Here is a 22,746-nt window from a genome sequence, read left to right on the forward strand (position 1 = left end):
TCCAGACAAACCAGGCTGATTCTCGGGATTTGGTTCAATGTATTTACTTAGTAGGAAGCACTGCGCTTGTTAGGTGTCTGGCTTTAAAAAGAGTTTCATGGTGCTGTTGTCACGGCCCCTTCAGCTGGTGTGGCGGCTTCCTCAGAACCTGCAAACAAGACTTTGGTCTTGTTTAGGCACTGGGCTCGGTGACCCCGGTGCCAGTGGCCTGCGAGCAGGCAGGGAGCTCGCAGCGTGCTCTGGCATGGTGCAGGCAGAGCCGCACCGTGGCGGGGTCTGCGGGCAAAGGGCTGCCCACGTCTCTGAGCATTTCTGTGCCCAAACAGAGCCAGTACTGCCAGAGATGCATCCCGTGGTCATTCCCCACGGAGACAACCCGGCATGAGCAGAGCGACACAAGCACTTCGCCAGTGAACTCCAGCAGTTACCCTGCTTCGGCTGGGTTGTTCCACCGCTTGGTAAAGCAACTCATCCCCGAAACGACCGACCTTCCCCGGCCCACACTGCTCCGGCACGGTAATGAAACTTTCCTGCCGGAGAGGGGAGAAAAACCGGAGGGCACACGTAACCGGGAGGTTGGAAACGAGCTGCACGGCAGCGTGTCACAGGCCAGGCTGAAAATCGTCGCCTGCTGCCGGCGCTGCCCCGGCGGCCCGCCAGCCCTCTGCCAAAAGGCCACCGGAGCGGCGGCGGCGGGGAGCGGGCAGCCCCAGAGCAGCGGGAGAGGCGGGACCCGCCGCCGGGCTGAAACATCCCCGGGTGGAGGCGAGGCCCCCCCCGGCGACACTCGTGGGGATGCCCGGCCACGCGGGAGAGCCCGGCGCCCCAGAAGCGGGGCGGACCCCCGCCCCTCTCGGGGTTCACTGTGCCACTAACGGGGCTCCCGATGGCCACGGGATGCCCGGGACGGCCGGGGCCGGGGCGGGGGGGGGGGTGTCCTGCCGCCCGCCCGGCCCCGCCCCCGTTGCCACGGCGACGTTGTCAGCAACACTCCGGCCACGCCCCCCTCCCCGTCTGGGCCAATGGCGCGGCGGCGCCCGGCCTGCTCGCCGGTGACGTCATGGCCGGTGAAAATCCCCCGTGGCCGCGGGAGCGGCGGTGGCGGCGGCGCGGCCCCGTGGCCCGGCCCGGCCCGCAGCATGGCCAAGCACCACCGCACGCCGGCGCGCTCCGCCGAGCCCGTCATCGAGGTCAAGAGCAAGGTAAGCGCCCGCCGGGGCCGCCGCCAGGGCCGGGACCGGGGCCGCTTCCGCCGGGTCACGACCGGGCGCGCCGCCCCCGCACCGGGCAGCACACGTGGGACGGCACCGCGCGCCGGGGAGCGGCGCGGGAGCCGGGCCGTGCGGGCGCTCCGCTCCCCGGCGCTGCCCGGGGCCTCCCCGAGCCCGGCCCGGCCCGGCCCGGCCCGGCCCGGCCCGGCCCGGCGGCCGCGGTGTCCCGCCACCGGCGGGCTCCGCCGGGGCGCGGGCCCGCTCGGCGCGGCCGGCACCGGCCCTGGGAGCGTCGCCGGGGAGCGCTCGCCAGACGTGCGGCCTCGCCGGGGCGCGGTGCCGCCAGCCCCGGCGTGCGGGATGGCTCCGCTGGTGCGGGTGTGCTAGGTGCGCGGTCACCCCGGGTGCACAGCTCGCCCAGATGTGCTCTCGCCCAGATGTGCACGCTCGCCAGGGCATGCACACCCCCCGGCTACGCCATCACCCAGATGTGCACCCCCAGCAAGGGATGAACTCCCCCACCCAGACATGCACACCCGCACAGCTGTGCGTTCGCCCAGATGTGCCTGCTCGCCCAGATGTGCCTGCTCATCCAGATGTGCGCGCACCCGGCACACTCTCACCCGGGTGTGTGCCCTCACCCAGCTGTGCCCACCCAGCCCTGTGCTCATCCAGATGTGCGCACTCTCCTCCTGCACCCTTCTCCAGCTGTGCGCTCACCCAGCTGTGCGCTCACCCAGCTGTGCCCCTGCCTGACTGGGGCGCCCGGCGGGGTGGGTGCGTGGTGCCCTCCTTCCCGGCACACACTGCCCCAACAGCCGGGGTGTGATCCCCCCTCGGGCAGCGCGATCCTCGCAGTGTTCCTCAGCCTGTTCTTAATTGGCTTCCCCTTCGTCGTGACTGAAGGAGGCAATAATTAACGCCGTTGCTCACCAGGTGCTACGGCAGCACCCGTGTCACAGGGAAGGGCCTCCCGGCAGCATGGTGCCCGCCGTGGCTGGCTGTACAGCCGGAGGTTCCTTCCTCTGCCGCATGGACACCTCTCTGCCCCATCACTTCGGTGTTCGGGCAAGAAAACGGTTCTGCTCCTTTTATTTTGCTTTTGGGACGGGCTCTGGCCAATGGGTGCCACTGCCTTGGTGCTGCCGGGGCTCTGGAGCCAGCAGTGCCTGGCTCTGCCTGCCCCAGGGCAGCTCTGTGCAGTGCCCTGCCTGCATCTGTCCTGTTGGCCGGAGCTAGCCCTGCCCAGCCTCACCCCCTTCCTCCTCTGCAGTTTGACGCCGAATTTCGCCGCTTTGCCATGAAGCGCTCCAGTGCAGGCAGCTTCCAGGACTTCTACCGCCTGCTGCAGACGGTGCACCAGATCCCACGGGTGGACATGCTCCTGGGCTACACGGATGTCCATGGTGACCTCCTGCCCATCAACAACGATGACAACTACCACAAAGCCCTGTCCTCCGCCAACCCCCTCCTCAGGGTCATCATCCAGAAGGGTAAGTGGGAGCTGGAGAAGGGTGCTGGATCCATCCTCCACATCAAGGGAGTTGAGCCACGTCCCGTGGTACCACTGGTTCCACGTTTGGGCTGTGCCAGTGGTGGTGGCAGCCAGTCACATACCTGTCAGCCACCACTATGGTGGATGGAACTGGAGATGGCGGCACCAGGAGGCTCCCAGAACCCTGCCAGGGCCATGGCACCCATGCGAGCTCTCCCTGACAGCCCTTCCCCATGGCAAAGGCACCCATGCCAGCCCGGCCCTGTGCACCCCAGTGAGCAAAGGCAAATCCTCCCAATTCACCCCTTTGAAGTTGCATTTTCCAGCCGGAAAAACACCGCATTGCTCCCGTGAGTGCCACGCTGAGAGCCCCATCAGCTCCCTGCCCCGAGGCGGTGGCAGCCATTGTTTTGGCAGAGCTCTCAGGATACCCGGTGCTGCAGAGTTTTTGGTGGTGGGAGGAGGCTCGTCTCCTCCCCAGCAGCCCAGGGGCTCTGTTCCCGGAGAGCAACTTCCTCACGCAGGAGCATGAAATCTCCGTGATAGCAGCGTCCCAGTGAGGATGAAAGCCTCTCGGTGACAAACACCCTGGGTAGGTCTCCTCTTCGCCAGGGAGATGAGCCCATCCTGCTCGGTTTAGTAGCACTGAGGCTTTCTCTTTAGTAGCACCATCAAGCAACAGTGCACAAAGCCGGAGCCTGATCTAAAAGCCCCCGTTTCCCTGTCATGGTGCAGCTCTGTGTTTCCAGCTCATGCTATTGGTATAAAGTCCCTGGGCGAGGGGTGGTGCCAGTGGCCGGCCCTGGCTGCTATGCCAGTTTTCCTGGGCTCTTGCATCGGGGTGATGCACTGGACCAATGCCCAGACCCAGGCTGTGGCATGGGGAGCCAGTGTGGGGCTGGGTGTGCCGGGACTGCTGCGGGAGTATTGCTCCTGCTCTCAAGAACCACCTCATCTGCTGCTGGGAAAAGCCTGCAAGGGCCCATGAGTGACCGTGCCGAGCTGGCACAGTACAGAGAGTGGACAGCTGCAGCCCTGGCACGGTGGGCAGCACAATAAGGAGGCCAAGGAGACAGTGCCGGCAAGCCCCAGCACCCAGCTGTGCCCACAGGAGAGGGGCTGCGGGGCCGGCAGCACCGCGGGAGGTGTGTGGAGAGGCCAGGAGCAAGCCCTGGGTGAGTCACAGCTGATTTAAAATGGATCCAGGTCATCCCGGGGCTGGGCTGTCGTTGAACCAGTCCGGGTCGGTAAGGAATGCAGCTGCAGAGCCTCTCTCGCACACCGGGCATGGGAAGCCATGCACACGCATGTGTACATAGGTGTGCACCCAATGGTGGGCTCCGTGGCAGCCAGTCCTGCCGCAGGGGGTCAAAAAGCAAAGGCTGCAGCTTGGTTCCTCTCTGTGCTGTCACTTCACATGGTGAAGCCATCCCTGCAGAGCAGCCTGGCTGGGGACAGCAGTGCTGGCCTTCCTTGGCTGGGCTTGGCTCACGGGAAGGGCAGGGGAAAGGCTGGCACATTGCCAGGGCCACCGGTGGGCTCGTCCATGGGGTGCTGGACCTGCCTGGCCCAGCTGCTCCGTGCCCCTCGGAGAGGAGCTGTGCACTGAAATAGCTGTGGGAAAGCCTCCACCGCCCTTCCCCGAGCTAAAAATATGCCAGGCTGTGTGTGCAGGGAGATATTTATAACCCAGGAGCCCTGGCAGGCTGGCTTGGCTGGGGAGAAACCCCACGTCCCTGGGGCTTGGGGGCATCCCCAGCTCCCCTGCGGCTGGACCAGGATCCGGGTACTGGCTGGGGGCACCATGGGGAACATGCCAGCAATGCAGCGGCCAAGATCTCACCCCTCGCCCCCCTGGTGGAAAGGGATGGGGAGAAACCAGAGAGGGCCCAGGGGATGCTCCCCAGCACCTGGTGAATGTGGCCAAGGAGGGGACATGGCAGAGCTGGGCCCCATGGAGCAGCCCTCGGGCAGGGTCAAGGAGGATGGGGTCAAACCCTCTGTGGTGGCACCAGATGGTGGAATAAGAGACAGTGGCACAAATCACCGTTGGGGATGTTCAGGGGCCCTGGGGATGCTGCAGCCCTGGGATGTGTCTCCAGGAGGTGGGGGGTCTCCAGGACGTGGGGAGTCTCCATCCTTGGGGATGGCAGGGCTCCACAGGACATAGCTGCAGCCATCCCCATCCCATGCCAGCGATGGCCCTGTCCCAGTGGGGACAAGGGACTCTGGTGCTGTCTCATGGAGCTGGACTTGCCCTCATGAAGCTGGCTGCTGCCACAGCACCCCCTCATGCAGCAGGGGAGCCTCATGCGGGGGGGGGGGTGGTTCCCCCTCCCCAAACTGGGGCACAGCTGCGGCTCCCAGGCCCTCAGGGCTGGCAGCTCTAGTGTTAAGCTGCAGAGTTTGGCTTAAAGTGTGATTAAGGCTGAATCACTGCCTCGATCCCACTAATCCTGGCCTTGTGTACGCTGGGTAATCCCAGGAGATGGGCCTGGCAGAGACACGCTGCAGGAAAAGCCGGGGTGATGCTCTGGGGAGGAGAGCTGGTGGGACCTGTGAGCAGGGCACTTCTCCCGCCAGCTCCCCTAACACCTGGGGGCCAAAGGCACACTGTTGCGTCCCTGGGCAGCTGCAGTGCCTGACCTGCGTTCTCCCTTGCTCCCTACAGCAGAGTCTGATGCCGGTGTCTTTGCCTCAAACTCCTTGCAGCGGAAGAAGAAGGGGCTGCTGCGCCCCGCGCACTACCGCACCAAGCCTCACCTCCTCATTGGCATGCCCCAGGACTTCCGCCAGATCTCCTCCATCATCGATGTGGACATCCTGCCCGAGACCCACCGCCGTGTGCGGCTCCACAAGCACGGCTCTGACAAGCCGCTGGGCTTCTACATCCGCGATGGCATCAGCGTGCGCGTGGCCCCGCAGGGAGTTGAGAAGGTGCCCGGCATCTTCATCTCCCGCCTGGTGAAGGGCGGCTTGGCCGAGAGCACGGGTCTGCTGGCGGTGAGCGACGAGATCTTGGAGGTCAATGGCATCGACGTGGCCGGCAAGTCCCTGGACCAGGTGACAGACATGATGGTGGCCAATAGCCACAACCTCATCATCACCGTCAAGCCGGCCAACCAGCGCAACAATGTCATCCGCAGCAGCAAGGCCTCGGGCAGCTCAGGCATGTCTACGGACAGCACCCCCAGCCAGCAGACCCCCAGCCCAGCCTCGCAGTACCTGAGCAACTACAGCACGGCTGAGAGTGATGAGGAGGGCGACCTGGTCATCGAGAGCGACAGCGCGCCCCACTACATCCCTGGGGGCTGCCCCAACGGGGGCCCCGCGGATGGACCCCTCCAGCGGAGCCTGTCCCCGCACAGCTCGCGGGGCTCCCTGCAGTCCCTCGGCAGCCACAATGGCAGCCCCGGCCGGGGCAGTGGGCGGGAGGACGGCACCCTCGTCACCCTATAGCCACAGGGTCCCGTGCCACCCTTGGCGGCCAGCCGGGTTTCTGTGCAGCCAGGCTGGTCATGGGCACCGGGGCAATGACAGGGCCGGTGGGCAGGGGTGGAGCGGGGCTGCCCGCTGCCTTCTCCCGCCACCCGCATCCCCGGGAGCCCCGCTGCGGCACCTGCTCCCGCCAGGCACTGCCCCTCTGAGCCCCCCTGCCTCCCTCCCCTTCCTTCCAAACAAGTGGGTTTTTTTAATATGTTTTATCAAAATATGCATCATCAATTAATATATTGCAACGGACAGTAAAACCTTTTCTAGAAAGCATCCTGCTTGTCCCTGCTTCACGTCACTGCAGGGGCTGGACCCCAACAGCCGTGGGGAACAGCCCCCTCCAGGACAGCAAACAGCCCCAGTGCCGCAGGACAGGACAGGCACATCCCCCACCAGCCCCACTGCCCTGTCCCACACACGCATGGCCCATCCTGCCATGGATGCATGCGCTGCAGATCCCCTGGGAGGAGGGGGACAGGGGATGGGGACCCCGGCCCTGCATGCACAAGGCAGTGCCTGGGAGCGGCACCCTTGACTGTGTTGCACGTTGTGGCTTCGCTGCTGCACTGGGCAACCCCAGCGAGAGCCATTACAGGGAGTTTGGAGGGACGCTGGGGCATGTCCCTCCCCCTGCATATCCCTGTTCCACACCATGTGTCCAGGCTGTTTTGGGCAGCGAGCCTGGCATGGTGGCCTGATGCAATGAGCCTTGCCTGGCCCCCCCCCACCTCGGTTCCCACCTTATCTCTGCTGCGGTGCCCTCGCTACACAGGGGACACCCCGGTGACACCTGCAGGGAGCTGGGTGGCACCCGGGCTGGCAGCAGCACCCTGGCTGTCATTCAGCCCCAGTAAACACTGCTGGGGCTGGAGCAACTCCATCCTTCTCCAGCTTGGGGCTGGCCCAAGCTCGGGGGGGCTGTACCCACCCTTCCTGCTCACCTGGGGCTCCTGGCGCCCTCGGTCCCTCTCCCAGCACCGAAGTGCCGGGCTGATGGTGGCTTTGGCCTTTGCTTTGCTGCTGGCCCGGCCCAGCTCCAGACCAGTATCTTCCTGCCCATAGGGAGGGACAGAGCAACACCCCAGCAGGAAGGTGCTGCTGGGCCCCATTGGACCCACAGTGGTAACAGCTTCTCCTCCTGTGCTGTCCTGGCTAGGAACAGGCCTGGCCAGATCACAGCTGGCCATCCCCACAGTTCTTTGCCCCCTCTCGCCACATCTCCTGCAGCATCAACCTTCAGTGCCAGCACCAACACCTCTGCCCCAAGCCGCCGTGGCCACCGGCAACGTTTGCTGGTGAAGCAGCCCAGGCACAAGGTCCAGCAGGTAGAGCGCACCTGAGGGCAGTGCTTTTCCAGCCTGTTTGCCTGAGCTGGACACGGGTGCTCAGGAACCAAGGGCGCTGGCACACTGCCAGACCCTTCATGGCATAAGGGCTCTCCCACGGCCCTCGGATTAAACCCCATGGGAAGCGAGCGCAGATGGTGCCAGGTGCCCTGGCTTCGCTCCCATGGGGCAATGCTGGTTTAGTGCCGAGGGCTCGACTGTGCCGGCTCTACCAGCCCGTTTGCCAAGGGTCCTACAAACCCAGGGTCCTCTCATCGGCACCACTCTCAAGGGCATGGGGTGGGACTGGGTGAGGAGGAGGAGGAGGAGGACCCACAGCTCTTGGGGTCTGAAGGGATGGCACCAACTGTTCAGGTTTTGACTGTCCATCCGGAGCTCTAGCCCTGCCAGGGGCAGGCAGGGAGAGCAGCGAGGGCTGAGGCTGGCAGCTCCGAGGCACCCAAGCGGGGTGACACTGACAGCACACAGCCAAGGCCCAGACAGGTGAGAGAGCAAAACAGACAGCAGGGCTGGTTATTCCAGACTTGTTTAGGGCAGGGAGGTGCACGGGGACTGGTGCCTACGGCCCCCAGCTGCTCTCAGCCGCTCTCATCCAGCCGGCTCAGCCTGTTTGCCCTGAGGGCACCACAGGGAAGCAAGGGGTGATTTTTCCGGTTGGCATCTCACCTCCTCCAGCCCTCAAGCGCTAAAAGCTTCCCCGGCCCTCAGCAGCAGCATCGGCCCCTGACGTCCCAGGGCACTGCAGAGTGCTGGGTGCCGTGGGCAGGGCTGGACCACTCTGCAACATCCCCATCCTGCAAAATCCTGCCCGGGATGGAGTAACCCCCGGCAAGAAGACACCTGCTTGGGGCAACCATGCACAGCATCCCCACCCTGTGCAGTGACAGGAGACGAGGCAACAGGCACAAGCTGCAATAAGGGAAATTTTGATGAGACTTCAGGGGAAAAAGTACTCCCCCTGAGGGTGGCACAGCCTGGGGAGAGAGCCCCAGCAAGGTAGGGGTGGCAACCCCATCCTTGGAGATTCTCCTAACCCAGATGGACAAGGTCCCAAGCTGTGGAGCTGGCCCTGCACTGAGCAGGAGATGGACCAAGCGCACCAGTGATCCCTTCTAGCTTACATCTTTCTATGCTTCGCACAGCAGGATCCCTGCAAAGGTCTGCACAGGTCCCCATGTGGCATCTGAAGGTAAGGAGGCAGCGAGCTTACCTCCACAATGGCATCTGGCTAGCCTTGTTCTGCCAGCCTGTGGACCAAGGCCTGGCAGGACTTTGCACATTCTCCACTCCGAGTCCACCACCAACATCCCAGCACCCCAGCCCAGCGAAACCTAACCTCCCTGGACACTTTGGGCTTCTGCAGAAAGTGGGACCAGGACCCACGGCTCTCCCCCTGCCTGTACTACATCAATGCTGCTGATTTCTGCTGCCCACTACTCCTCAGGCCCTGCTGAGCCCACCGGGAGCTGTACACACACCGAAAGAGGGAAACAGTGCTTTACTGGAGCATGTCCTGCCCCCCAGACAACAAAGGCTTCTCCAGACACCCTGCCAGATCCCCCTGCAGCCGGCCCAGCTCTTCCATGGGCAGAAGAACTGAAGCTCTGCACCTCTTCATTGTCCTCAAGCTGTCCCTGAGCTGCTGAGCCCAGCCAGCAGGTTGGAGGGTGCAGAGGTACCAGCTGCGTGAGCAGGATGCATCAGTGCTCAGGACTGGGGCACACACGGCAGGCGTACAGCACGAGGTTTTTGTGCAGACATGAATGTGTCCAGAATGAGCCATGATCATGGCCCAGCTCAGGATAAAGAAGGGGACAAGGAACACCACAGGCAGCAACACAGGAGACCTCCTACCAGTTTCTAGAAGTGGGAAAAAAAAGGGAAAATAAGAGGTGATGCCATGGATCCAGAGCAGAGAGCTGATCTCTGAGAAGTCAAGCAGCATAGAGACACAGGTTCTCCCGACCACAGAGCAAAGAGTATATTAGGGTATCTCCCTCCCTTTTCCATGGACAAGACACAGCACTGGACCGTGAGCAAGAGACACCACCTGCACGTTGGACATTGTATCGGCACCTGCACGGGCCCATGGTCCTGAACGTGCCTTCCTCTCCTTCCCTCCCAAAGTGATGATTGTCCCTTCGCAGCGACGATTGTCCCTTCCCAGCGACGAAGGATATTCACGCAGAGCAGCACAACACACCCAGCCCCACCGGCTCAGGAGTCCAGCTTGATGAAGACTTTGGGCCTCGAGAAAATTTTGATGGCCTCTTCTATCTGGGAGAGCTTTCTCTCCAGCTCTATCCGCCTCTTCTGCATGCTGAGGGTGTCCGTGCGCACTGGTAGCATCACCAGGTCCTTTATCAGCTGCTCCTGGCCTGTGAAAAAACAAAACGCAGAAAAAATCAAGTTGTGTAAGTGGAAGAGCAAAGAAATCCATCCTTTTCCTAATGCTGTGACCTCATCCTCAGTCATGAAAATGGTGGCAGCACAGGACTTAGAATACCCATCCTTCTATTCAAAGCTCAGCTGGATGAGGACCTGAGTGACCTGCTCCAGCTTTGAAGAACCAAGGGTTGGACTAGAGACCTCTGAAGGTCCTTTCCAACCAAAATCTTTCTATCATTTTAAGAGCAATATTAACCCTAACGTCAGGTCTACCAGACAAGCCTGCTACAGAGAGCCAGTCCTGTAATGTGCAGGTCCCACCAACCTGAAGGAGATTGCTCTTTCCACGCACACAGCTCACATCCCAGCTATGTGCCTTATTCCAGGCAACTCTCCAAGTGGCAGGAATCTGTGCCCCAGAACTCTCTTCTCCCTAATCCTGGCTAGGATTGCCTGTTTTTCTGAGGTAGAATCCCCATTTCTTTTTCTCTTACTCTGCTTCAGATTGCTGAGGGTCTCCAGCCGCTGGCCCTCCGGCATCATGGTATGACCAGGTGGCGTGTCAGGATCTGGCAGGTTTCGCAGCCGCTCCTCCATCTGTCTGCGCCACAGCTCCTTCCTCTCCAGCAGGCTGGCAAGGCAAACGAAAGCCCGTGTCAGCACATCTGGCAGGAGAGGTCACCCAGGGATGCAGGCAGAGGCCAGGAATCAAGCCCTTCCAACCCCACTAGTCTCCAAGTCACTGTCTGAGGACCACAGAGACCCACCCTGCTGGCACACACCATTGCCGTGGAGGGATACACCCGGGTTTAGCCCGCATGCATGGACTAGCAAACACACTCCACATGCACTGAAGGGCTGCTGGAAGAGACACCGTGAGGCCAACACGAGTTCCTCAGAGACAAGGGCTTCTGTGCCTTGCTTCTGGCCCTGGCCACAGAGTCCTCTCAAAACCAGCTGTGGGCCAGTGATGCAGTGAAGTTAGACAAAGTGGCTCACAGCCAGGGATACTGGCAGGGAACAGCAGGCACAGCAGAGAGCCAAAGGACTGACACCATCGTCAGTCCTAGGACAGGGTCACCCAGGAACTATTTTCCATTCTGAATTCCAAAATGCAAGTCACTAGTTGGATGTTCCTCAGACTCCAGGTCCAAAGCAGGGTGAACACTTGTGAGGCAGAACAAGCCATCTGCCTCTCCAAAACCAGACCTTTTAATACTGAAGCTACGTCATGTGGAGCAAGGCTTAGAAAGGGGCAGGAGCACATTTCTCAGAGCACACAGAGCATGCTCATGCCAGCATCATGGTACGACAGCAAGCAAGGGAGGAGGAGACAAAATTCTTTCTATGCCCAGTCACACTGGCCATGGGGATACTTGTTAAGTCAAGAAACCAGGAGGGACTGCATTTATTCGCCAGGCCACAGTAAATCACGCTGCTCACATATGGCGAGAGCACCTCTGTCCCCAGACCCCCGTCCTTCTACGCAGAAGCTGGGAGACGTGGTGAAGGGAAGTGGGCTTGTTACAGAAAGTCCCATGGACCAGAGAGGGGCATACGTACTACTGGGGGACGTGGCCCTTTTGATTGGTGTTGTACTCCTCCTGCTCCCGGTGCCTCTGTTCCAGCAGCTCAGCCAGTGCCTGCAGTGACTGGGAGCGCCGCAGCGGGGCCCGCTTGGCGTTGCGGGCGTTGTGCTTAATGAAGTCAATGCTTTTGCCCTCCACCTGCATCTGGAAGAAGAGAAAGGGAGGCAGCAGGGGCCAGCTCAGCACACGCACACAGGCACACACAAGGGACAAAGCAAAGAGGCACCCACAAAAGATACAGAATTGCAGGTGTACTACATTAGGACGGGCCTACCCTCAGTCCATCCCATCTCAGGAGTCAGGGATACAGGCAGGAGCTATGGCTGTGTTTTGAGAAGAAACCAGTGCCAGAATAAGTGCCAGAAACCCTTGGGGTGCCACGGTTTGCCTGGCACTGAAAGCCAGGCGAAACCTAAACCCCACCTTTTTGAGGTCCCCAAGCTGACCCCATGCCCTCAAAGCCAGAAGGACAGGAAGAACCAGGCTTAACATAGTCCACGAGTCTCCTACTGCTGTGCTTGGAGCCCATCAGAGCAAATAGAAGGTCGGGGAAAAAACTGGTCAGGCCCTTGCCAGACCAGTAAATGCAACAGAGCCCCTGGCAGAGCAGGAACTTAGCTAGTCCATGGGGGCATTTCCCCAGAGACAGCACCCTCTATCACAGCTCCTCTAATGGTCAAGACAGAGGAGAAGGTTGCTGGGTTTGAGTTTAAAGTTTTCTTTTCTTGCTTTTCTCCCTGAAGAGTTTATGTCCTGTTTAAATTAAGTCACTCCATGGCATTTGGGAACCAACAAACCGACAACCCCACGCTTGCCAAGGAAAGAAGACATGAGTCACAGAGCAGTTTAGGACCTCCCAGACAAGACTACCTGAAAGGTTTAATTGTTAATACTGATTTAACTCTCCTTACTAAAAAGCACACCCATTTCCCAAATTTTTATCTAATGTCCAGAAGCCATGGTTCCTTTGATTAAGGTGGGAGCAGTCTCCAAATCCCCAAGACCTCCTGCAAAGCTCTACAAAGAGCTGATTTGAGATCACTGGCACTTCTACAGTGAGGAGGTGAGATTTTCAAAGGGAACTTCACGATCTCTTTAACTATGAGCAAGAATGAAGCCAGAGGGTAGTATTAGCAATCCTTGAACACCCGTCTCACCACCCCAGTGACCAAGACCCTGTTCCTTCCCTTCAGGCAGGAACAGTATTTACAGATCTCCCTGTTCACACAGCACATCTGACCCAACTTTAGAAGAATGCATGACGAGTTCAAAGCAGGAGCAACAGATAGGTGCCAGAACCCCCTGGGATAGATGCAGTTAGTGTGCAGCTCACCTTGGTTTCAGCACCCAGTGCCTCTGGAGCCTCTGCGTCTGCTCCTGCTTTTGTTCTGGCAGGCCTTGGGGAGAGCGGTCTGCACGGCTTGATCCCAGGGCCACAGCGAGAATATGCCCTCAGGAATTTCAGAGCCTCTGGATTTGGAGGTGGGGACCTCTCCTGGGAAAGGCAAGAAAAGATCCACTAGCGGAGGGAGGCTGGAGCAAAGAGAAACCCATCCAATAAAGTTTGGGTGGTCAACCACAAGCTCAGCCACAAGTTTCCAGCAGGCACAATCTTTCTGCCATGACTTGGCAGAAGTTCATGGGGGAAAGCAATCTGTACACAGCCAGCAAAGGCCAAACAGGCCGCCTACAGCAACAAATCCGGACCTGGCAACTGAACTTTGTAAAGAAACACTAAAAAAAAAAAAAGGAAAAAAATCTGCAGAAACACGCATTTGGATCAAATGCATGCGTAGCATTGACTGGAGAGTTCCTCTTTACTGACTAATCTGGTAGGCATGAAAGGAGAGCAACACCAGGTAACCCAACAAGAGATACCTACCAGAGCTAGGGACAATCTAAATGGATGGACAGTCCATACTGACAGTGATCACGACTCCTTAAAAACCAGAAATCTTCCTGTGAAAAGGGCATATGGCAGCGTGGAGTAAGCATGCTGAAAGTTGAGAGATACATGCCAGTCTCCCTTGTTGGCAACACTAGAGAACTTGAACTCCCACAGGAAGCCATCCCACCTCCATAAATCCAGAGCATGCCACAGAGCCCTGCTACAGCAAGCTTTAATGAAATGGCACAGGTAGGCATGAAGCTGACTGCTGAGACGCTGTTCTCAAGTGCTGCTCCGCTCAGCACCCCAAATCTGTGGTTATGCTACTCTAGGCAGAAAGAGAAGTGGAGAGTGAGGGAGTCTGGTAGTTTTAGGAGGGTGGAGTTGCATCTGACAGGCATCTTTAAAGGCCATCGTTAGCACTGGCACAAGGTGACACTACTTGATGTCTAACAGCTGGTCTAGGGACTATCTCAATCTTGTTGCAAGCAAACCCTGAAAATTGAAAGTTGACACTGTGGCAAGTGGGTGACCTTATGATAAACACAACTAGGGCACTGCTCTGCTCTTGGAAGTGACAGGAACGGTACAGGGCAGCCTCCAGGTCTTTACAGGTACCCAAGGCCTCAGCTGCTCTCTCAGCTGAAGTGTGGTCCCCTCGAGGCAGCCTGTTGCCTGGCCCATTTAGCTTGGCAGACCTGAAGACTGAGGGTGGGATAGCACAGTCACATCAGTAGTTTTGGTGTAAGGACCAGGATATGTGATGCCCTCAGCACTGGCTAGACTGATCATGCTCCAAAGATGATCAGTCTTGTTTCAACAGGAGCCAGGAGACCCAGAGCTCTCTGGTAAGTTAATGAGAAGTGCCTTTACCTAGCGTGGTTGGTTTGAAGTCAAATAAGTCTGTGATCTTAGGAGTGTGCTAGCAGAGTGCAGCGTGCCTCTTCTCCCTCCATGGGAGCACTGAGACCGCCAGAGCCCTTTTCAAGGCAGCTGCTACAATTAACAGCCTCAGGGACAGATGAGAGAGAAGAAGATCCGCGTTAGACATCAAGACCTAACAGAATCAACTTAATCTCTGAGCAGCAGCTCCACAGAAGATGGAGATCCTTCAAAGGGAACACCCCAGCTCTAGAGAGCCACAGCAACAGTTAAAGCAATGTGAGTCAGCACCAGGGCCTCCTGCCACCTCTCTCTGGAGGAATCCGCAGAGCACAAGTAACGCACCACGCAGAAACTGCCTGCACAGACACCACCCCCTTTCCCCAAAACAAAAGAAGAAATGATCTCAATCTTCCTCTAACCCAGAGGACCTGTCAAACAAGAGTGTAGGCTTGTGTTCCTAAAGCACACGTGGGTTTGCTCCTGTGTGTGGAAGGGTCACGGACATCAGAGAGATTGGTGGCACACTGGGAAGAAGAGACACAGCATTTGGAACCACTGGCTTGGAAAATATCTTGTCAATTTTTGCAGTTGTTATCAATACACATAATTTTAGTACGAAAAGTTGGCCCAAGGGCCACAGACCAGAGGGAAGCAATGCAGAGATGAGGAGGAACTTGAAGGTTCCAACTCAGCAAGGGAGCACCAAGGGAAGGCTTGTGTTAGCGGCAGTGCTTGAGGCATCACCCAGCTTGCACCCGCCATCTGCACTAGCAGCAGCTCTCTGTGTCACTCCTGTCGACACAGCTTGGTTGGCTGCAAAGACAGAACAGAGACAGAGACTGTGAAGGCTACCAGGGACTCGCAGAAGGACAAAGCCCTCTTCTGGCAGCCGACAATCCTGAGGCTGATGGGATCGCAGGATCTAACAGCCCTGCACTTCCCCTTCCTCAAGGAGCTTCTCCCATGCCCGGCTGAGCTGAAAGGGAGCCCCAAGGCCTGTCCTCCAGGAGGTTACTATGAAGAGGGTGGGCACAACCCCCCTCTGCTTGCTGCCATGCAGCAGGAACCCACCCCATCCATAGGAGCCACAGTGCCTACTTCTGGACAAAAGAAGAGGCTAACTGAACACAGAGGTCACCTCGATGACAGGGGTCTCCCAGACCCAGGCTGATGACAATGGATCCACCCAAAGATAGTGATGGAGCTTTCCTTCCCTCTCCCAGTGGGCCTTAACTTTACTTTCTGTACAAACAGGTACACCTCTTCCAAGGCAGCTGCTTTGGTGCATTTGCCAAAGCTGTCTGACAGAGGCACCATTTAAACACCGGGAACCCACCAGGGGAGAAAAAATTATCCAGAGAAAGAAACAGAAGGAAGCCAAAAGCAACCCAAAACCTTCACAAAGCCAGACACCTGCTCATTTCAGCAGCTGAGAAAGCCTGAGAAACCAAGGCACAGCCCCGCATCCCTTCTCCCACAAGCACATATACAGAGGACAGGAGGTACGTACACCCTTGCAGGTTGTGCTGATCTATGAGACCTCCACCCTAACTGCCTGGAGAGGTCTATGTGCCCCCATTGCGCAATGGTTATTCACCAGGACCATTGCTCGGAGAAGAATTTGGAGATATACAGCCCACTGTGGGTCCACAGGGTGGTAAGAGTTGGACCAAGGTTTGATGCAGCCTGAAGACCTACCTCTGAGGACCATGACCTGTGGGGCAGAATACCACAGGCTTTTGGCACAAACCCCAGACAAGCATTGCCCCAAACACTGGAAAGCTGCAAAGATGCACCTCTAGACAGGGAATACAGCTGTGAGGGCTGCTCTGCACCCCCCCAGGAACCGCCTTTAGATGCCTAACAGCCGAAGGGCAAAGTAGGATCCCCCAGGCAGATGGTGCGATGAGATTTTCCTCTTCTCAGCTTCCCCTGCATGAAGACTCTAGTTGGTCAGATAGGATGGGGATTATTACAGCAATCACTCTGCAGACCCAAGCCAAATGTTCTCACTCAGCACACAGCCCCACTGTCACAACTGCGCACCGTGCTTCAGCACCAAGTTGCCCCTAGACCCATACGTTCTGGGACTCCCACATCTCCACCATCGCACAGAACCTCGTGCCTGACCCACATACCACACCCAGGAGAGTTCAAGAGCTCAGTGGGTACTGACCTGCAGTTTGGCCTTCACCTTTGACTCCACGTTTTCGTATTTCTGGGATTTCCACAGAGCTTTCACAGGCTTGGGCTGGCTGTGCTCTTGGGCTCGCTCCTTCTCTTTGCACTTCTTCTGAATCTCCTTTATTCGCCTCACATTTTCCTTCTCGTGGTCCTTGGACTCTTTCCCTGCACAGCAAGGGGAGACACAGCCTTCACCCCTCAGACAATGCCAAGGGATGCAGGCTCTTGGAGCACTGGCACCAGAGCCCACAGCTCCATCTCCAAAGCTGGTCCAACCACCCATAGAAATAGCAAGCTCTTCCCTCTCCTGCAGACTAGACAATCTGTGCACTTTTTCCACGTTAGATGCACACTCCCAGTTTGACCCTCTTCTGCCAGAGGATCCCACAGTGCCCAGAAGAGCATCAGCACAGGTCTATGCACATTACTGGTGTCCACAGACTCCCTTGTTCTGAGAGAGTGTGGTTCACTTGTCCTATTTTGGACTATGCCAGACAAGCCATGCCAGCATCCTCTCGAGAGCAAGGTCAATTCCCAGTTCAGCATCCCATAGTGTTTCTGAAGCGAAGAGAGTTAATGGCAGCTGCAGAGCCTTAAACCTGCACAGTTCCTCGTTTCAGGGTCAGCCATTGTCCCATATTCAGGGGGAAATAATCAAGATTATGGATTGTATTTTTTGTGTTCAAATCAAAAATGATCTTTCCTTGGGCTCCCCAAGACAGGGGAGATCTCAGCTGACAGAACCAGACCCTCTTCCATTCCCCTCCTGCTTTGGCACAGCAGTCATAGCAGCCACCAGCTGGCATCCACCATGCTGGCACCAGGCAGGGCTAGGGGCAATGCTAGCACATGAGGTAAATGAAATGACACCCAGTGCTCAGCCTTATCTCCTTCCTGGACCTCTGAATGTACTCTGGGTGACCTCCCAGGAGAAGGGAACATCTTTCACAAAGACCTTCTCTGTATCCACGTATACAGTCTTCCCAAGTCCTGCTTGGCTTTGCTAACAAGGAATTCCCCAGGCTAAACAACCTCTATACATTAAGATTTTGCTTGATTCATCTTTAAGTTTGACTATAAAGATACTTGTTATATTCAGAGGCAGCAAATTAGAAGGGCTTGATTTATTTCCAGCATCTCTCAATAGTCTCTCATCCATAACTAGTTCCTCAAGTCTAACTTAAACAGTGTCTTTTTTACAGTCCCTCTTCCCACTGCAGACCTGGGCCAGATTGGAGTCAAGCAGGCCGCAGCAGCACCAGCTCCAGCACGGGCGACAGCCCGGGGACACCACTGCCAGGCCAAATGCAGGAGATGGGGTGACCGGCCCTGCAAATCTCAAGCTCTCTTCAGGCAGCAGAGCCGAGGAATCCACCCAAATCCCTGATGCTTCATCCCTGGCCCCAAACGCAACTCAGGCCAGCAGCGACTCAGCTGTACTTACTCTTGACTGGCAGCCCCCCATCAAGGGAGATCCCTTCGAGCTGCAGCAAGAGACTGAGCATCCCCTTCTGTCCCTTCTCCAGAAAGTCCTTTCCACTGGGGCGAATGTGAGGGGCTGGCTGGACCTGGCGGGCACTGCCCAAAGCAGGGTATGGGTTGGGAACTGGGGCCAGGGGGCCAGAGGTAAAATCCAGCTTCTGAGCATTCCCTTCCAGCCTCCCTCGAGCTACAGAGAAAGAAACAGAAGGAGATTACCAGGAAACGATCTTACCTCATGGTTTTCTTCACCCACAGCCTACAAACAATGCTGAAGACCCCCTCTCCACCTCTACCTTATGCTTTCCCATCTTTCAACCAGCTGTACAGACCACCTTTAGGATCATCATCCGTGAGGCAGCAGAAGCACCTGCACCAGTGTGAGCGAAGACTGTTGAAGACGCCAAAGAATAAGGACATCAAATGGGCAAGCTGCGTCACGCCAACGTACAAAACCACACATTCGTAACAAGCATCAAGGACCCACCTGAGAAGGGGCGTTTGTAATAGTTTGGAAAGAGCGTAGGGTCTGGAGGAATGGGTCCAGAAATCCTGGATGGCCCTTCACACATCCTGCTGTCACTCTGCCTCCACCACGGAAACCAACCACCACTGAGAACAGAAATGAACAAGGCTCACTGAGCCACTGAAAAGCTACAATTTTTATATACTTATATATGTGTGTGTGAACTTCTGACCTTCATTAGAGAGCTCACACACAGCTACAGAGATGACCTGCAGGTAGGAAACCACCCCAGATTGGACTCCATGCAGGTGAGGCAAGGGATCCAGCAGCACTGTCCCTGTTGTGGGCTAATCAGCGTTTTTACCAGCACTGAACATGAAATGTCCGCAGCTGCTGTAATGCCAGTATCTTCTGTACAGAAAATCTTTCCTGGCTTTGCTCTCCCATATGGGAACATTTAATACAGACATGCAAGCAGGAGCTGAGCTGCTGTAACTGCCCTGTGTGCCTTTAGCGAATAGGAAACTCAAGGTAGATGGACATCATCTGACACATTTTAGCCTTAGATTTGAATTATCTTGCACCTTGGTCTCTTTCTAAATAGCTCCTGTGGTTCAAACACAACCTACCCAAAGCAAGCTGAAGCTCCTGCCCCACACAGATAAACCTCTCTGCTGTATCCTCTGCAAGAGACACACCAGCACCAGCAGTGCCCTTGAGCAGGCTGAGGCTGAACCTCAAAAGGACCCAAGACAAAACACTTCACTAGGGGCAGACACTTCACTTTTGGGGAAGAGTACTGAGACAAAACCAGCCCAGCTGTCTCTTGGCTCTCTGGGAGAATGGAGACTTATCTGTTTAGAAAAACATCTTTTTCTTTTCTAAATAACTTTTCAATGCAGATCAACAGGGACCAGCACAGATCTGCAAATCCCTGCCCTGGCCCACACCAGTCCCTGCTGCCTCTCTCCTCCCCACAACAGGAGAAGCACAGATCCTTCCAGCACAGGAGCAGCCAGCATCTATTTCCCTGCGATGCTCACCAAGATCTCGTGGACCGCATTTTATTGCCTACAAGAAACTTGAGGGACTTGCTCCCCACTCAGAAAATGAGGATGCAGGATGCCGCACCAACAGGCACAGGCTGCTGGTGAACTTTTGGCAGATGCCACAAGAGCCTCAATACCTCATCAGTCACGCCATGATTTTGACAAGTGCCTGGGCAGCTCGGCTGGAGTCATCGCTGTAAGAGCTGGGGCTACAACCTGCATGCCCTGACTCCCGAGGCAGTAATTTAAAGATTTCTGAGACAGCTCTACAGGAGGAACCCCTTTCAGGATCCTTGGCATGCCAGCAGTGATGGGATGCAGCATCTGCAGTTTAATTTATAAACCAATAAACAATCAGTACAAGGCTGAGTGAGTCTGAGTCATAGCAACTAATGCACTGCAGTCTTCCTTGCTAAATCACCCCTGTTGACATGAGACCCATTAGCAAAAAGCTGTTATTCATCTCCCAGACACAACTGCAGAGGCAATGTAAGCAATGCTGACTGTTGCACACCAGCATGCATGTACAGTCTGTACTCAGCTACTCTGGAAAAGCTATTTCTGAAGAGCAGACACAGACTCAGCCTGAGATAAAAGGACACTGTCTTGGTATTATTTAATCTCCTTGATAATGGATCCAACTAAGCCAGAACAGGCTCTCTTATTCTAGAAAAAAAGTGTTCACTGTGAGATCACTCCAGAACAGCTACTGGCCTTGAAATTCACATCTGATCTTGATCTGAACTCACCTTCAAACCCAGTAATTTACATGCAAAATGACAGGCTGCAATCAAGACCTGTAACAGAGCAGACAATTAGTGTGGGGGATTGAAGGAGCAAAGGCAAGATGATGGGAGGCGGGGGACGGAAAGCTCATTTTATACCTTCACACAAGTCACATTTCACATCCCAACAGCACCCTGCCCTGCTGCATGGAATTTGCAAATGACACCCACTCCCTGATTTGCAAGTCACATCACCTCTGGATTGGGATCTTGCAAGATCAGACAACCTTATTACAATAGTAAGCATCTTGCCTATCTAGGTACCTACAGCAAACTCACCTACGTGGGGGACAAGCCCCTAGCATCAGCCTCCCAGCCCTGAGAAGAGGCAGCAGCCAAGCCTCTGTTACCAGTGATCAGTACAGACTTCCCAAGCTGCTGCTCTACTCCTGCCAACTGTGAGCGTATTTGGGGGACACAAGTGAGAGAAATTCATGGCTCACTTGTGCCAAAAGGGGATGTGCGGACCTTCTCCGCTGCCATTCCCATCCTTCTGCTTCATCTCTTGTGACAGCTCTGTAGTGCAAATGGTCCTGTGCTGAGCCGATTCAACTCACTACCCCTGCGTGAAACAAGTCACTCCTTTTGCTGGGTTAGTTTCCTGCCTGTTTAACCTTCTGTCCAAAAGTAACCTGGCTGTTGCCTCCACAGGGGGACCAGAAAAACACTGGAGCAAGCACAAGGGAAACAGCAGGAGCACGTGCTTATGAACACAGAGGAAGGAGGAAGATGGAACAGGACCAGCCCTTTTCAGCAGTGACCCAATCACTGGCTCAGCCACACTGTCTAAGTTGCACCCAGGAAAGCATCTTCTCTACCACCACGTTAGAAACCTTAATGTCAGGAATACAGGATCTAACCCATTACCACCAGAAACACGCTCTTTAGAGCATTCACAGGCTATGAGATGCAGGCAGACTCTGCAAACACAGTCTGGTTAAGTCTGGGTAAACAGATACGTATGTGTGCAACTCCTCTCTCTCCTTAACCCCCGCCAGACTGCAGAACTCGCTGGGGAAGCAGCAACGCTGCTCCTAGCCACAGGGCTGCACCAACCTTGTTCCCTGCTCACCTGAAATCAGCACATCTACAAAAGAGGCTCAGGGCAGTTGCCAGAGTAACCCAACGACTTTAGCATTCCTCACTCACATTGTCTGAGCCGGGCTGGCTGCTCACTTCCCTGCCAGGACCACAGCTTAATCCTGGCCTATGACTCAAGCAACACAGGCTCCAGCCCTACCTCTCCCAGAGTGTCCCTGTAAGTTTAAGAACCATTAATTTGACTCTTTGTGCCCTTTGCTCCAGCTTACCAAGTGGTAAGAATGCTACTCATCTCCCAAGTAAGCTGAGATCTTTCAGAGCCCATATGAACCATGGCTTCCTTTCACGGCTTGTTTTTGGCATCATAGTTAAGGAAACTACAAAACATGGGAACGGACAAGGCTTTGGCAGGTGTTTTTCACAGCCCTCAACCTGCCGTGCCTGACTTTGAAGAACTCCCTCTTCTTCACAGATCACATTTTCACTGTGCCTGGGTCCCTGGCCAGGAAGCTGCTACCTCACACAGAGCTGAAGCAAGCCCAGCTTCATGCCTTTTTGAGCCAACCTCTGCAAAAAGCATGGGAAAAAAAAATCCCACAGCTGTGATAAGCTGTGATAAGCAGAGCAAGTCATCTGCAGCAAATCAAAGGGCTAATCTCTGTGCAGCTGGTCTTGGCTGTTTGCTTCCTTCCTCAGTAGTTTTAGCTGAAATGGAAAGTAGCACCAAGATAACTTCCATGCCCGAGGGCTGCACCAAAACAGGGGTGCATGCAGATCTGGGACCATACCTCCTGCAGAACCAGGCATCAGGAAATGAGGTCAACGTGCTGTGAACCCACCCAGTGATGTTAGTCCATGCCTATGCTTTCCCCCTGTAGACTGCAATGGAGGGGTTTAACAGTCTCCTTTTAATACGATTCCTCATGCAGGTTCCCTCAGGTACCACCAGCTCTTCCCCACCTGCCAGTCTCCAAGGCCCATTTTCTCTTTTGCCCCTCTGAAGACAAACAGGGATGGGTACGGTCAACTGTGATACTGGCATTTGCATGCGGGAACATGTTGCCTGGAAGCTGGGCACGTGTACACCAACAGCCCTTTAGGTACAAAGCCAGCTTGTACAGCCTGCCCAAGGAGTCAAACACGTGTCCTGCAGCAGCAGCCTCGAGCCGGAGGTGAACGAGGGCTGTGCTCAGCACTGGAAGGTGGACAGAGACTGATGTGGGTGTTGCAGATCTGCAGCCAACAGCAGAGTCCTCTCTCAGGAGAGTAAGGAAGGAAGGAGGACGAGAGGCCCCACCTTGACGCGTGTGATTCCTCTCTGATGCAAGGATGAGCCACGTGCTGAGTTTACAGGACCTGATGTGCAACACTGGGTCCAGCGATGGAGACTGGAGCTTGTGTCACAGTCTACAGTCTCCTCTGGCTGTGCTGTCATGGGAAATCAATAC

The 22,746-nt window shown here is 56.3% G+C and overlaps 2 protein-coding genes across 3 annotated transcripts; one reads left to right on the top strand and one right to left on the bottom strand.

Annotated features, from left to right (window-relative positions):
• The first annotated feature begins 1,074 nt into the window (after positions 1-1,074).
• PARD6A (par-6 family cell polarity regulator alpha) lies at positions 1,075-6,471 on the top strand. Its single transcript, XM_052797329.1, has 3 exons — positions 1,075-1,202; positions 2,485-2,704; positions 5,378-6,471. Exons 1-3 carry the CDS (start codon positions 1,140-1,142, stop codon positions 6,163-6,165), a joined length of 1,071 nt encoding a protein of 356 aa, XP_052653289.1. The 5' UTR covers positions 1,075-1,139; the 3' UTR covers positions 6,166-6,471.
• A 3,221-nt stretch (positions 6,472-9,692) lies between these two features.
• Positions 9,693-22,725, bottom strand: ENKD1 (enkurin domain containing 1). Of its 2 annotated transcripts, none has more exons than XM_052797328.1 (8): positions 22,596-22,725; positions 18,445-18,569; positions 17,923-18,147; positions 16,471-16,643; positions 12,855-13,016; positions 11,496-11,665; positions 10,427-10,563; positions 9,693-9,922 (listed from the first exon to the last, which is right to left on the bottom strand). In XM_052797328.1, the coding sequence occupies exons 2-8, from the start codon at positions 18,527-18,529 to the stop codon at positions 9,762-9,764; spliced, it is 1,113 nt and encodes a 370-aa protein (XP_052653288.1). In that variant the 5' UTR covers positions 18,530-18,569; positions 22,596-22,725; the 3' UTR covers positions 9,693-9,761. The 2 variants fall into 2 exon arrangements, with proteins under 2 accessions (XP_052653288.1, XP_052653287.1); XM_052797327.1 differs by lacking the exon at positions 22,596-22,725 and adding an exon at positions 22,138-22,427.
• Between the last annotated feature and the right edge of the window lie 21 nt (positions 22,726-22,746).

Source organism: Harpia harpyja, chromosome 9 (genome assembly GCF_026419915.1).
Source record: "Harpia harpyja isolate bHarHar1 chromosome 9, bHarHar1 primary haplotype, whole genome shotgun sequence".
NCBI lineage: Eukaryota > Metazoa > Chordata > Aves > Accipitriformes > Accipitridae > Harpia > Harpia harpyja.